Source organism: Cupressus sempervirens, chromosome 7 (assembly GCF_028749045.1).
Source record: "Cupressus sempervirens isolate cs-2001-9-10 chromosome 7, ASM2874904v1, whole genome shotgun sequence".
Classification (NCBI taxonomy): Eukaryota; Viridiplantae; Streptophyta; class Pinopsida; order Cupressales; family Cupressaceae; genus Cupressus; species Cupressus sempervirens.
The window spans coordinates 174240969-174256179 of record NC_143124.1 but is presented as its reverse complement, the minus strand read 5'-3'; the positions used below and the strand labels follow the sequence as shown (position 1 = coordinate 174256179).

General features: G+C 32.7%; 1 protein-coding gene across 4 annotated transcripts in view; it reads left to right on the top strand.

Moving 5' to 3' along the window:
• Window positions 1–298: 298 nt before the first annotated feature.
• Window positions 299–15211, top strand: part of LOC149546075 (leucine-rich repeat receptor protein kinase HPCA1-like) — a 119105-nt gene continuing 104192 nt past the window's right edge. For 2 of the 4 annotated variants that reach the window (XM_089794536.1, XM_089794534.1), the window contains exons 1-3: window positions 299–369; window positions 1700–1862; window positions 1982–2056. In XM_089794536.1, the coding sequence (XP_089650662.1) occupies window positions 2040–2056 (17 nt within the window). In that variant the 5' untranslated portion in view covers window positions 299–369; window positions 1700–1862; window positions 1982–2039. Of the gene's footprint in view, window positions 370–1699; window positions 1863–1981; window positions 2057–2335; window positions 2402–15211 lie in introns of those variants that run through there. The other 2 variants (XM_089794537.1, XM_089794535.1) reach the window with 1 other exon arrangement.

Genomic DNA, 15211 nt, shown 5'->3' with positions numbered 1-15211 from the left:
GCATGACCAAACTAACACATTTACCATTCGAATCACAAAGACATCATAAATTGCACTCAATGGTTTTGTAGATCCAATTATTTATAGATACTACAAGGATGTATCATACAATAAGGACATAAATTGGATCCATTCCCAATAGCTTGGAGAATTTAATTAATCTAAAAATTCTATAAGTCAATGTTACTTATACATCAATAATCTTATTGGACCTCAAATAATCTGAGATAGATTCAACATCAGAAAATAGCTTAGAACATGCTCTATTGGATACAATAATGACTTTGTAATGTCTAGATTGATGATTGGATATAGTTTCTCAGGATGAATTTCAAATGAGTTGGGGAATCTATTAAATCTAAACTTTATGTAAGATTGTCTATATTGTAGAAATCTAGGACAACTATAATACACCTTGTGAAAGGTGGATGGACAAAATAAACTAAAATGGAAATATATGCAATGTATTGAGAACCTAATATATTTTATTAAACATTTTGTCCATATCAATAACATTACAAGATGCCTCTATTTATAGAGGTCTATGATTGTTTCTAAAAACATCTAAATTAGCCAACATAGGGCAAATAGACTTTTCTAGAACTATCTAAACATAAATAATTTTTATAACTTTACCTAACCCTATTTGGCAATCCAGGAATTTATAGAATCTTTTATTATGCTTATACATTTTATTTGAGGGGGAAATTACACATTCCAACACTCTCCTAAATTTCAACCTCAAATGTTGTTGCATACAAATCCAAATCCTTTCTTGCTTGATGCCAAAATGTTATTTTCCAATAATCTTCATATCTGTTAATGCATGAATAGTGTCTTCCAAGGTTGCGGCCTTTAATTTCTACAAACATTTTGTAAACAATTAGTTGCCAATGATATCCTATTTTCACAAGATCTACTGATAATTTTGCCTCATCTGTCACAAATGTTTGTGACAGGATTCACTAATAACCTTAATCAGATTCATGTCTTCTTTCAACTACCTCTTGATAGCTTCATTTGTCACAAATGGTAACATGGTTCTCCAAATAACCTTGCTCTACAAAATAATAAATCTCTTTCCTATCACAAATGGTGAAAAAAAAATTCCTTCTTCTTCAGATATCCCTTGATTAGTTGCTTCTGTCAAAAAACAATGACAGGATGCTCCCAATTAACTTGGCTTTAATTCATCTATCACAAATGGTGACATGATTTTCCTAACCTATCTCTGATACCACTTGTAGAAACCCAAGACAACTCTAATACACCTTGTGAAATGTGGATGGATAAAATAAGCTAAAATAGACATATATGCAATGTGTTACGACACTAATATATTTCATTAAACATTTTGTTCATATCAATAAAATTACAAGATGCCTAATCTTTGATTGTTTTCGAAAACATCTAAATTACCTAGCATAGGACAAATAGACTTTTCTAGAACTATTTAAACATAAATAATTTCTATAACTTTACCTAACCGTATTCAGTAATCCAAGAATTTCTAAAATCCTCTATTATGCTTTTACATTTCATTTGAAGGAGAAATTACACATTCCAACACATATGAAGTTAAAAGTTCTTGTATTAAATTTCTTCTTCAATATTTTCATTTGATCCTTAATTAGTGTTATCGACTAATTTGATCCTTAATTAGTGTTATCGACTAATGTTAGTGTGGTATTGAATTTAGAGCGTTGAAATTCAAATGTTTTTAGTGACCCTATTCCTCCTTCCCTGGGTAATTTATCACAACTCCACTGGCTGGATCTTGCTGATAATCATCTTAGTGGCTATCTTCCAGTCTCAAATGTAAATGTGAATGGACTAGACAAACTACATGATGCAAGACACTTGTATATGCTTTTTCCTTACAGCATCGTTTTAAGCCACTAAAGAGAAGTTTTTACTAAGAACAAAAACTAATATGATTGTAACTTGAACTCTCTTTTTTTCTTCTTTCTTGTGTATGAAGTCACTTTAATAGGAACAAGTTAACGGGCATAATTTATCCAAGCCTTTTTCATTCTACGATGAAGCTAGTCCACTTGTGAGTAAATTAAAATCAAGAGTTTTACATTCTTGTCATCAGGGATATTAAAAATCTAATTTATTGTAATTGTATAAATGTTTGTTGTTGGTTTTGTGGGAAGACAGTTAGATGGAAATTCTTTTACAAGAGAAAAACCCTCTACTTTGGAACTGGTGGAATCAGTGAAAGTGTTGTGAATATACAAAAACTATCAACTTATTGTCCTATACATTTGTCTAACATGAATAGAGGATCTATAACATTAAGCTGGTCATTTCCTTCCATTTGTAGGAGGCTTGATAGGAATTATCTAAACGGTTCAATTCCTTCCAACATGAGGAATTTGAGAAATGTTTCAGAACTGTAAGAAATCTTTAATCTCATACAGTTTTTTTTGTTTCTCTTTCTATAGCGATATAATGGCACACCACTAGGTACAAGTGTTCAAGTCTACTTTTGGCTGTTAAAGTACTTTAAAAGTTAGCGAATTGCTTTTGATGAATGTTATGAACCAATTAGATAAGAATTCTACCAATATTCAACAATTAAGTTGAATCTTTGTTAATTGAATCACAATGACTAATTTAACTATTATACTATATATTCTTGAATAAAAGAATTTTATTTTTGATATTACTATTGAGATTAAATCTTGTAGTTTTACTTTTGAGTCCAAAAATTTGACTAAGAAAAACTACACAGTCAAATCTTGATAGCAATATCACAGTTTGACTTATTGTAAAAATATATCCTACTTATCAATTGCTGAGCTTAATGGACTTTCTAATGAATGTTTCATATGGCACAACACTTGTTGAAAGTTTGACAAATGAAATTGTGTGAATTTAAGATGGAAGAAACTCCAATCACCTACATTAATATGTGTCAAGTGCTCCATTCATTCTCATGAGAGAGATGATTTCTTGTGAACCACTACTCATTAAACATAGTCAATAAGTTTGACTCAAAAGAAAGAATTAAGTAATTAATTCTTGATATAATTATCACAATTTGAGTTGCTGAAAAATATATTCCATTTGTGTGCTGCACATGTTTGAATTAGTACTACTCTAAAACTTAGATAGTATAATTCAATTTGTGCATTTTCAAACCTAAATTGTAAGTAGATTCTAAAAAGGAGATATGATTTACAATATTTCATAATTAGTAAACTCTTCATAATACATATAAGATATATGTAAATGTCTACAAGCATTGCTATAGTAGTAGAGGAACTCAATGTACAATGCTTAGTACAATGCTTGAAGATTACTAGGTATGTGTACATATCTTTGTATGTTCACAAACGTTTCAGAATGGAAGCATACATGCATGTACATCTTTTAAGAGTGTTTTCTCAATAATAATTATAGTATCCTCAATAATTAGACAACTTGCAATTTAAAGTACCAAGTTCCAAAATTATCTTCTCATGAAGTGAAAGTTGTATCTTATCAACACTATTTGTTGGGTGGAGATTTCCATATGTTAAGCACCCTACATTTGTTTCCATTGAATTCAAACAATTGAGTATGTAGTTGACTATTTCATCTGTATTGCACAAACTAATATCACAATTAGTTGGATCTGATTGTATTGGCAGACTAATCGGTGTTGAACAGGGGCTGGCTTTTTCACTAGACTTCTTGATGATCTCATTCCCTACAGTAAAATTTCAAGAACTATAATTAGATATTCTTGAAATTGAAATTTTTATTCACAGGTATGACTTATGCACATAAGTGTAATTGCTTTAGTATACTATCCTTAGTTCTCTATTTACTCTCATTACATAAGGCAGTTAAAATGGTAAAAGAAAATACCACACTGTCCTTGTATTTCTATATATTGGAAGTCTTCAGCTTTCAATATTCCCACTACCCTTTGCAACAAATTTGAATGTCCACCATTAAAATTGTATGCAAGGTTGGTTTTCATTCAAAGCTTGAATGAATATTTGAAGAATTATAGAAATCATATAGAGGTTCTTTGGTATCATTTGCATTGTGTATTGCATAACTATGTTTTCTAGTAAGCCTAATGTTTCAAGTGTAAGTGGTGGGACAAGGGTAGTTCTATATTGGTTGGGGAGAATTATGGAAGATTCAAGAATGTTTACTGGCTTGGGTTATAGAGCAATTCCCACTTGTAGATCTATCATTATACATTGTACATTGGGAACCATTGTATTATCAAATGGGATTTTATAAAGGGATTTTGTTTCTAATAGCAAGCCACCTGGAATATTAGCCAATGTTGAATAGTCAGTGCTTTTCATGCTCTCTTCATCCATGAGGGTATGACAAAGAGGCTTTTTTGTAATTAATGTCTTACTATTGAGTACTAGGCCATTGTTTTCATCCACTAATTCAGCATAACAGTTGATGCAATCTATTATTCCTTTCATGGAAAATGTTGCTTTGTTGTATGCATTTGTAGCCTCCTCTAGAGTTTCAAATGTTTTGATCCATTGGCGATGTTTAGTTTCTAGGTCCCTTATCACTGCAAGGTAGCGACCCCAAGGATGTTTCCTGGCACCTTTGTACCTCCTATGCTTGGAATATTTCCCACATTTGGTGGAGAGCAATTTTATTTATTAACAATTGGACATGTCTTCATTCTCCAAATCAACAACTATTGTTGGTGTGAAACTAGCCATGGTTATAGTTGCCTATGTAGAAGGAGTGAACAATGTAGATAGACAAGAGAAATGGATTACATGAAAGAAAACAGAGTTAGTAGATTAAAAACTTTGTATGAAAAATCTATGAAGAAGAACGTAAAACAAATTCAATGTTGTGGTTATTTTGGCTTTACTTTGAATTTATATTATATTGTAACATTTCACAAGGAATAAGAGGAATCTAAAGAATGTTTTGTGTACCAACACTAAGGCTAAGTATCACACTAGGACACCTTGTTCATTGTTCATGGCTCTTGTATATTGTTAGTGAGAATTATAACATATTCAACCACTAAAGAAAGTCTTATTATGACTACAATCAATAATTTACATGAACTCTAACATTATCTTGATGTTGATAGTTAAATTACTTTACCCATTGTTTATAACATCACTGGTAGAAATTATGAGGCTCAAATTCTATACCTCTTTCTACCTTATTCTGTTTGAGATTACACACTACTATTTCTCAATTAAGTATAGGGTCACATAGAATATTATTACCTTTAATGCCAATAGAATAATGAAGAGAGGTGTTTCTTTGATAGTTAAAAAGAACACCAAAAAAATTGATACCTTTACGAGCATGAATTTTTCAGGTAAAGGCATCATTCTCTCCCAGACCACTACAAATATTCTCATTTATGGAACTCTTTATATATGCAATGGTGACCTTTGTATGCCATGGTTAAGTCTTTATAATAGATCCACCCTGTAACAAGAATATGTGAACCATATGTTACAACATTTTTGTCACTTTGTCTATTTGACCATAGTAATAGAATTATTTAACCATGATCCTTGAATATTATACTAGTTACAGATTTCAAAGGCATATGAATTGAGATTGGAGTACCATTTGTTAGGTTTTTAGAATGGGATCCCCAGTGAACTTCGTGGACAACCAAAGTTGCTTTAGATATACTTTCAACGTAAATCACTGTTGTAGCAACTTTTGCATAACATGAATTGCAAAGACATGTGCATTGAACCTTAAAATTTAGAAGCAACCATTAGAAAGCATGTGCACGTTACATCTGCTTCCAAAGGTGAAAAATGTGATGGGAAATGTGGTTATTTGAAAGAACTAGTGTACAATAAGAGATATGCATTTCTATGTCAGTTTTAGTGAAGTAGCATTTCTTCACTATACTACCAATATGCTTCTACAATAGTAGCACTATACACATATGCATTACTCCTCAAGCCTTTATAAGTGACTATTACAAAATATATAAAACTGATATATGGTAAGAAGGGTGGGCAAGACAAGTGTTCAGTATGAACATTATACACATCAAAGATTTGGGTAAGTTGAAAAGGCTATAATTATAAATCATATAGATGGGATTTACATAGTTTTGACAAAGTCATTAATATGTAATCTCCTTACTACATTTTACATAACTCTGCATTAGATGCCTTATAGTTATACTATTTTGAAACAATTTGGTAGAGTTTGGAATATTTCCATGTAAATAGTGTGCATGGAATGCAAAGAACAAGTTTATTTTGCAATTCTTCCCCTACCTGAGTATGCAATAATAGCTCAATACTTTGGCATTGTATGAGTGGCACCATGTTGAGTGCTCCTCCATTCAATGCTCATAAAAAATGTCAATAATAGAAGAGGCCATTATGACTATTGACAATTATTCATATAAGAATTCCCTAGGCAGAAATAACAATAGGTTTTTAATGAGGGTAAGATTAAAATTTTTCCTAGATATGATTAAAACAATTAGTCAAGGGAAAATGTTTTTTATTAATTAAAACAAGTTTTAATAGGTGCTTGAAACTCGACAGTAAACAAAATAAAACTGACTATAAGCCTAGAACATGAAGAAAATCAACAAGAAACATAGGGCCATAGAAAGCCACTAGAACTAGTCAAAAGAAAACACAAGCTCTTAAGGAGCAGACAATCCTAGCAAACCAAAAAACCAAAGGAAAAACAAAAAAGCTAGGAGAACTAATCAGGGCACCATGTCTTTGACCAATTCTATTGCCTTGAGCTCTAGCTTTTCCATTGTCTCTTCCACATCACTCGTTAACTATATATCATCTAGAGAGTCCTCTTTGTCCCTCTTCCTCTTGTTCAATCTCATTTTATTTCTTGGGCTCTTAACTAGGGTGTTGACATCCTCTTTAGTTCCCTTTTTATCCTCATTTTCCATGTCTTCTTTCACCCCTATGCTAATCTCCATCATAGTATGTAGTTGTTTGATATTATCATTTAAGCCTTTGATAATATTGAGGCTCTAGTTAGAAGTTTTGTGAAGAGAGCTCTCCATCCTATCCATTCCTTTTTCCATCTTAGTCACCTTGGAATCCATATTGATAATTTTGTCAATCTTGTCTTTCCCTTCCTTACTTTCTAGATCCTATAACCTATTTTTTATCTACTCCATTTCATGGAAAATCCACTTGATAGACTGGAATTTGTTCACCATGCTATTCCAAGCATAGTTGAGGAGATTCATCCACACCTCCCTAGCATTGTCACTGTGAATCAACATGGCCAAATCAATAAGTTCCTCCAAATGAATTCTACCATAATTTCCCTCTAATACCTTGGGCTCCAAATAGTTTCTCTCGCAATGCCCATTTTCACAGTATGAGTCTCAAAGTTCCTCCAGACCATTTTCTTTGCCTTATAGTTGAGGGAAAATGTTCGCATGTAATATCGTATCACAATTATTGTATGCTCTAGAAATTATAACAAGGATAATCACTCCACTATATTATTCTCTTTCAAATAATAGATTTCTAAGTATTGTGGTTGAAAAATTGCTATCAAACTATCTTGATTTTACATGGCATTCTCTCCATTATTTTATAAAAGTAATAGCTATTCCACCAATTAGTTTTGCATTACAATTAAAGGTAAACATTGCAATTTTACAAATAGGGGTTTCCATTAATAATATTGAGTGAGTGAAAGTAAATAGTTAACTAAGAGTTCAAAAGTGACCATTTTAGATAGAAGCATATTGGATCCTTTTGATCTATATATTCAAATGTTCTTCACACTTGAAGATATGCAACAACCATTGACAAGCTTGGCACATTTGGTAAAAGAAATAAGAAATTATTCATATTGGATTGATGTGCATTTTTTTCAAAGTACTATTCAAAGTTATTTCATTTTAAAAATATTTAATTAAAAATTGGTACATGGAAGAGACATGCCTATATTACGAATTCAGTATAGAAAATTAAAAACACAATAGACATGGACCAATTAATTTGTCTGATTGTATTTTTCAAAATGTAGAAGTAGTTGCCTATACTATTCTTAGTGAATTAAAATTCTATATGTGGAGAATATATTTAATTTCAATTTTTTGGACTCTTACTTTGATATTTGCACCATTTAGCATCATGGAAAAATCCATTATAGAAAAGGACTTTACTATATATTATGAGCTTCGATGATGCAGGAGCATCCCGAGTTGCCTTGTTATCCTGCTCATTTTTGTTCATTCTGCATATTGATGCTAAGTTACTGTAGCTCTAGTGGATTTTGAGTTATTGTAGCTCTAATGGATGCCAAGTTATTGTAGCTCTAATGGATGTCGAGTTACTGTAGCTCTAGTGGATGCCGAGTTAATTAGCTCTAATGGATGTCAAATTACTATAACTCTAATGGATATCAAGTTACTATAGAAATCTAGTGTTGACCGAGTGTTCCTTTATGTGCTGAGTTACCTAGTGTGTGTCAAGTGACTCTTCATGTGCCAATTTACCTAGTGTATGCTGAATTGCAGCATTTGGATGTGATTTCTATGAGCTAACTTGCAAGATTTATTTTGATCACAATATTTATGTTAAGATCTTTTCTTGGGATGTGTCCAAACTATTGTTGGGTCAGCCCTCCTCTTATGTAATGTTGTAGAATAATCTGTAAGCCATTTTAGTAAGTATATATAGAGTGTTTAGGCTTAAAGTTAAGAAAGTTTTTGGGGAGCAGATTATAGAGTAGAACTATAAGTGTGAATGTGTAGTTAGATCTTTGAATGTGAATGTATTTGTAATTGGTCGTAACCCAGAGGGCCTTATAGCTGGGCATGTATGAAGATATTTTGATGAATTAATAAAAGTATTTATCTCTTCTTCCTCCTTTACTAGCTATTCTTTGTGTTTGCTTCTATTGTGTGAACTCTTGCAGGGTGGTTTAGATAGTTGGGTGAGCCTTGGACCCTAGTCATTCATCATTTTCCTACGTCAATTGGTATCAGAGCTTGAGGTTCATCCTTGTGGAGATTGGATCGTTTAGAACCCTGATTTGGATTTGGTTGTAGGGTGGCATATCTAGGGTTTTGACCTATAACTTGCAGAGAGTTACGATATTGCAGGAACCTAATTTGTAAAGATGGTTCGTGATAGAAGAAATGTCAATGATGTAATATTGGATCAGTTGAGACAAACTGTAGCCTGATTAGATGTTGTGGAGACAACCTAGAGGAGAGGATCACATCTTGATTATGTAAGTGATGATGAAGCAGCAACACCAAATCATAATCCAAAACTTGAAGAAGATTAAGATGAGGAAAGATTGTTGCAAGTGTTGTCTAGGAAAAATTCAAAGCCTTCTATAGAATTTTTTCCTTATGATGGAAAATTGGTTACCAATGCTATGTTGGATTGGATCTCTGATATGGAGAAGTTCTTTGAGTATGAAAGCACTCCTGATAATAGAAAGGTGAAGATTGTAGTCACTAGGTTAAAAGGTCATGCATCACTATGGTGTGAGCACTTGCAAATTGATAGACAAAGGGGGGGAAAGGAGAAGATTAGAACTTGGATAAAGATGGTGAACAAGGTAAAGAACAAATTCTTCCCTACTGATTATCAAGTTATCTTATTGAGAAAGATGCAAAATTTGAAACAAAAGGACATGACTGTGAAAGAATATACTGAGAAATTCTATAGATTGGACATCAGATCTAGACATGTGGATGATGATGTTAAGAAAATTGTAAGGTACATTAATGGATTGAGATTTGGAATACAAGATTAAATAAGTTTTGTGAAGTTGGAAAGTGTAGAAGAAGCATATCAATATGCCTTGAAAGTTGAGGATATCTTGACAAAGAAGCATGAACAAAGACAAAGAGATAGAGGTGGTAGATTCTAGAGAGGTAGAGGTAGATCTTATGGTGAAGGTGGCAGATCTAAAATTTTTGTGCAAGATAAAGGAAAATATGAATGGAAGAATGATGAAAAAGGCAAGACAGAATGGAAAAATGGTAATTCTTATTGAGGAAGCACTAATTCTTACTAAGGAAGAGGTAATTCATATTCTAGACGTGGATTTCATGGTAATTGTTTCAGATGTGGTAAAGAGGGACATAGATCTTTTGAATGTATATCCTCTAAAAGTAGGCAAGGTAACAGAAATGTTGTGCTTCAAGGAGATGATGAGAGTTCACCAAGTGGACCTGAGGCTGGAGAAAATCTGATGGTGAGAAGAATCTTATGTAATAAGGGAAGTGATGAGAAACCTGTTTTAAGGAGAAGTCTTTTCAAGACAAGATGTAAGATGGCTGGAAAATGCTACAAAGGGATCATTAATAGTGGAAGTTCTACAAATATAGCATTAGAAGAGCTAGTTACCAAGTTGCAATTGCAGAGGCTGAAACATCCCAAACCCTATCATGTTTCATGGATCAAAGATGAGCATAAGATATTGGTAAGTGAACAATGCCTTGTGAAGTTCAAAATTGGACATTACTTTGATGAAGTTTTGTGTGATATTATGCCCATGGATTGTTGCCATATTTTGTTGGGTAGACCATTGCAATATGATAGATATTTTGTACATGATGGAAGATTGAATCAATATACTCTTTGGGTAAATGAGAAGAAACAAACATTGCGGCCTTTGATTGAAAGTCTAGATGAGGTTAGTTACACTAAAATAAAAGTTTGCATGGCTAATGGGAAAAAATTTGAAAAGTGAAGAAGAATCAAGTCTATTTTTCCATAGTTCCTAGAGGACTAAGTGTTGGTAGTAATAACCAAGTAGCAGAAGCTAGTAATGACCAACTACAATAGACAGTGATAATCAAATACCAGTAGATATTAAAGAATTGTTGAATGAGTATAAAGACATTATTGTTGATGATAATCCTAATGGTTTACCTCTAGTAAGAAGTATAAGTCATTGTATGGATCTAATTCCTAGAGCTAGTTTTCCAAACAAAGCACCATATAGATTGATACCTACAGAGAATGAAGAACTTAATAGACAAGTGCATGAATTATTGCAGAAAGGCTTGATCAAAGAAAGCTTGAGTCCATGTGTTTTACCTACTATATTTGCACCTAAGAAAAATAGAGAATGGAGAATGTGTATTGATTCTAGAGCTATCAAGAAAATAACAGTGAAATATAGATTTCCTATGCCGAGGATTGATGACATAATGGATTGTTTGAGTGGAGCAAATTATTTTACCAAAATTGATTTGAAGAGTGGTTATCATCATATCCGAATTAGAGAAGGTGATGAATGGAAGACTACTTTCAAGACAAAAGATGGTTTGTATGAATGGTTGGTTATGCCTTTTGGTTTGACTAATGCACCTAGTACTTTCATGAGGTTGATGAATGAAGTTCTATAAATATTTTTAGGTAAGTTTGTGATTGTTTATTTGGATGATATTCTGATATTCAGTAAGACTAAGGAAGAACATCTTGAGCATATTAGACAAGTATTACGAAGGTTGAAAGAGGAAAAGTTGTTGATTAATCTGAAAAAGTATTCTTTTATGCAAGAGGAGATTGTGTACTTGGGATTTTTTATTTTAGCTGATGGACTAAAGATGGATCCTAAGAAGGTTAAAGCAATTTTGGAGTGGTATACACCTAAGAATGTGGGTGAGGTAATATCATTTCATGGTTTGGCTAGTTTTTACAGAAAGTTTATAAAGAATTCTAGTGTTGTTTGTAATGCTATGACTAAAACAATGAGGGGAGATAAAAAGGAATTCAAGTGGACACATGGAGCTTATAAGAGTTTTGAGACTTTCAAACAAAAGGTTGTTGAATTACATGTATTGGCTTTTCCTAATTTTAACAAAGTTTTTTCATGTTGAATGTGATGCAAGTGGTAATGCAATAGAAGCTGTATTAAGTTAAGAAGGTAAGCCTATTTCTTTCTTTAGTGAAAAGTTGAATGATCTTAAAAGGAAGTATTTTGTGTATGATCAAGAATTTTATTCCATTATTCAAGCATTGAAGAAGTGGAGACATTATTTGATTCGTAAGGAGTTTGTGTTGTATACTGATCATAAAACTTTACAATACTTGGAAAGTAAACATAAATTGAATCAAAGACATATGAAGTGGGTTGAGTATTTGTAGAGTTTTACATTTGTCATTAAGCATAAGAGTGGAGTTACTAACAAAGTTGATAATGCATTGAGTAGAAGACGTTCTTTGTTAATTGAAATGAAGGTTGAAGTTCTTGGTTTTGATGAAATGAAAGAGTTGTATGATGTTGATCCTAATTTTTTTGAGGCATGGAGAGAGTGCAGAGCACCAAATATGATAGATCACATAAGTAAGTTTGATGAGTATTTCATTCAAGAAGGCATGTTGTTCAAAGATATTCAATTGTATATTCCTAGAATTTCTATGAGGTTGAATCTGATTAAGGAAAAATATAATGGTGGATTAGCTAGACATTTTGGAATTAATAAGACATTGAGTTTGCTAAAAGAAAAAAATTATTGGCCACAAATGTATAAGGATATTCAAAAATTTGTAAAGAGTTGTGGAGTTTGTCAAGTTGCAAAAGGAGTGAGTCAAAATACTGGTTTGCATACACCTAGTTCCTGAGAAACCTTGGACTAACATCAATATGGATTTTGTTCTTGGATTGTCTAAGACAATGAAAGGGTATGATTCCATATTTATTGTAGTGGAAAGATTTTCTAAGATGGCTCATTTTATACCATGCAAGAAGACATTAGATGTTGAGCATGTTGCTGAATTTTTCTTTAAAGAGATTGTGAGATTGCATGGATTACCAAGAAGCATTATTTCTGACTGAGATAGTAAGTTTGTTGGTTATTTATGGAAGACTTTGTGGAAGAAGATGGGTATTGAATTGAAGTTCAGTTCTACATTCTATCCACAAACAGATGGATGGATAGAGGTTTTGAATAGAATCTTGGGTAATTTGCTAAGATGTTTAGTTGGGAATAAGCCAAGTAATTGGAAGATGGTATTGGCACAAGCTGAATTTGCATATAACAATTCTATGAATAGGAGTACAGGGAAGACACCTTTTGAGATTGTTACTAGAATGCATCCTAGAGGTATATCAAATTTGAGAGATGTTTTTGGTGAAGAAAAGAAAGGCTCTATAAGAGAAGAATTTGTTGATTTTCTGGAGTCTTTGTATAAGGAAGTGAAGTTGAGGTTGGAACAAAGTAATAAAAAATATAAAGAGAATGTTGATCAGTCTAGAAGACATCATGATTTTCAAGTTGGTGATGAGGCGATGGTTCATTTAAAGAAAGGAAGATTTCCTGTTAGAACATACAATAAGCGAAAGATGAAGAATTTTGGACCTTGTAAGATCTTGAAGAAGTTTGACAGTGGTAATGCTTATGAAGTTGGGTTACCTGATGACATGGACATATCTCCTATATTCAATATTTTTGATTTGTATAAGTATCATGAGTCAGAGGATGAAGTTATTGTATCAAATGATTATCCTAAGAAGCAGATTGAAGAAGTTGAATAGATATTGTATCAGAGAGTTGGCAAGAGCACAAGAGGAAAAGATTACTATGAATATTTGGTGAAGTGGAAGAAAAAACCTATTGAAGATGCTTCATGGATTTCTCAATTTGAGTTGGATTCAGCTCAAGTTGTGACATCTCAATGATTTAGGAGAATCATTTCTTTCTACGTTGGTTGTTTGATGCAGGAGCATCCTAGGTTTCTTTGTTATCCTGCTCATTTTTGTTCATTCTACATGTTGATACCAAGTCACTGTAGCTCTAATAGATGTCGAGTTACTGTAGCTCTAGTGGATGTCAAGTTACTATAGTTCTAATGGATGCCAAGTTACTATAGCTCTAATGGATGCCAAGTTACTGTAGCTCTAATGGATGCTGAGTTACTACAGCTCTAATGGATGTCGAGTTACTATAGCTCTAATGGATGCTAAGTTACTGTAGCTCTAATGGATGTCGAGTTACTATAGAAATCTAGTGTTGACCGAGTTTTCCTTCATGTGTCAAGTTACCCAATGTATGCCAAGTAACTCTTCATGTGCTAAGTTACCCAGTGTATGCCAAGTGACTCTTCATGTGTCGAGTGTCAGCATTTGGACATGATTTCTATGAGCTGACTTGCAGGATTTATTTTGATCATGATATTTATGTTAAGATCTTTTCTTGGGATATGTCTAGACCATTGTTGGGTCAGCCTTCCTCTTATGTAATGTTCTAGAATAATCTGTAAGCCATTTTGGCAAGTATATATAAAGTGTTTAAGCTTAGAGTTAGGAATATTTTTGGGGAACAAATTGTAGAGTAGAACTGAAAGTGCAAATTTGTAGTTGGATCTTTGAATGTGAATGTATTTGTAATTGGTCGTAACCTAGAAGGCCTTACAGCTGGGCATGTATGAAGATATTTTGATGAATCAGTAAAAGTATTTCTCTCTTGTTCCTCCTTTGGTAGCTATTCTTTGTGTTTGCTTCTGTTGTGTTAACTCTTATAGGGTGGTTTGGATAGTTGGGTGAGCCTTGGGCCCTAGTTATTCATCCTTTGCTTGCGTCATTTGAACAAAGGTGTAAATCATTATTTCAACATGCTCAAAGGTATATATAATTAATTGTTTCTCAAAATATCATATGTAATACATACATATAAGAATGATAAAAACATGCATGACACCCACTGTTGACAAACTTTGTGCAATTCCATGCAACTAAGTAGTACTGGTTATTGTCAACGAGCGAGTGCTTTGTCAATAAGATCTAATTAGAGGAGAAGACATATGCAGTTGTAGGAATATGATTGCATTGCACACATCTGAGATTCTCATAATGTCTTGTTCTAAGAAGTTGCACCAGTGAGCATCCAATGCATGATCTACAATGGCTTTAAATTTAGTCTTGATCACATTTTTTATGGAATTATACACACAAATTGTCAAATTCTAGCAAGAATAAGTCACCTATAATAGCATAACTCATTTCTATAACATATGTGTCAATATATGGATCATAGTCTTCAAGAGGCTTGAAGTAAGGCTTCACATATGCATTTGTGAGACGCTTCACAATTTTTGTATCTTCTAAAATGCCCATGCAATTGGTGAGGAACTTCAAAAAATGTCTGCATAATATATTGATCTAGACCTATTCTACAAGAATTCCTCACTAAAAACATTGCACAAAGATTTCTCAACATTTGGATATTCAATTGCAAACACATTTTCCAAATTCGTAGGTTCAATTGCAC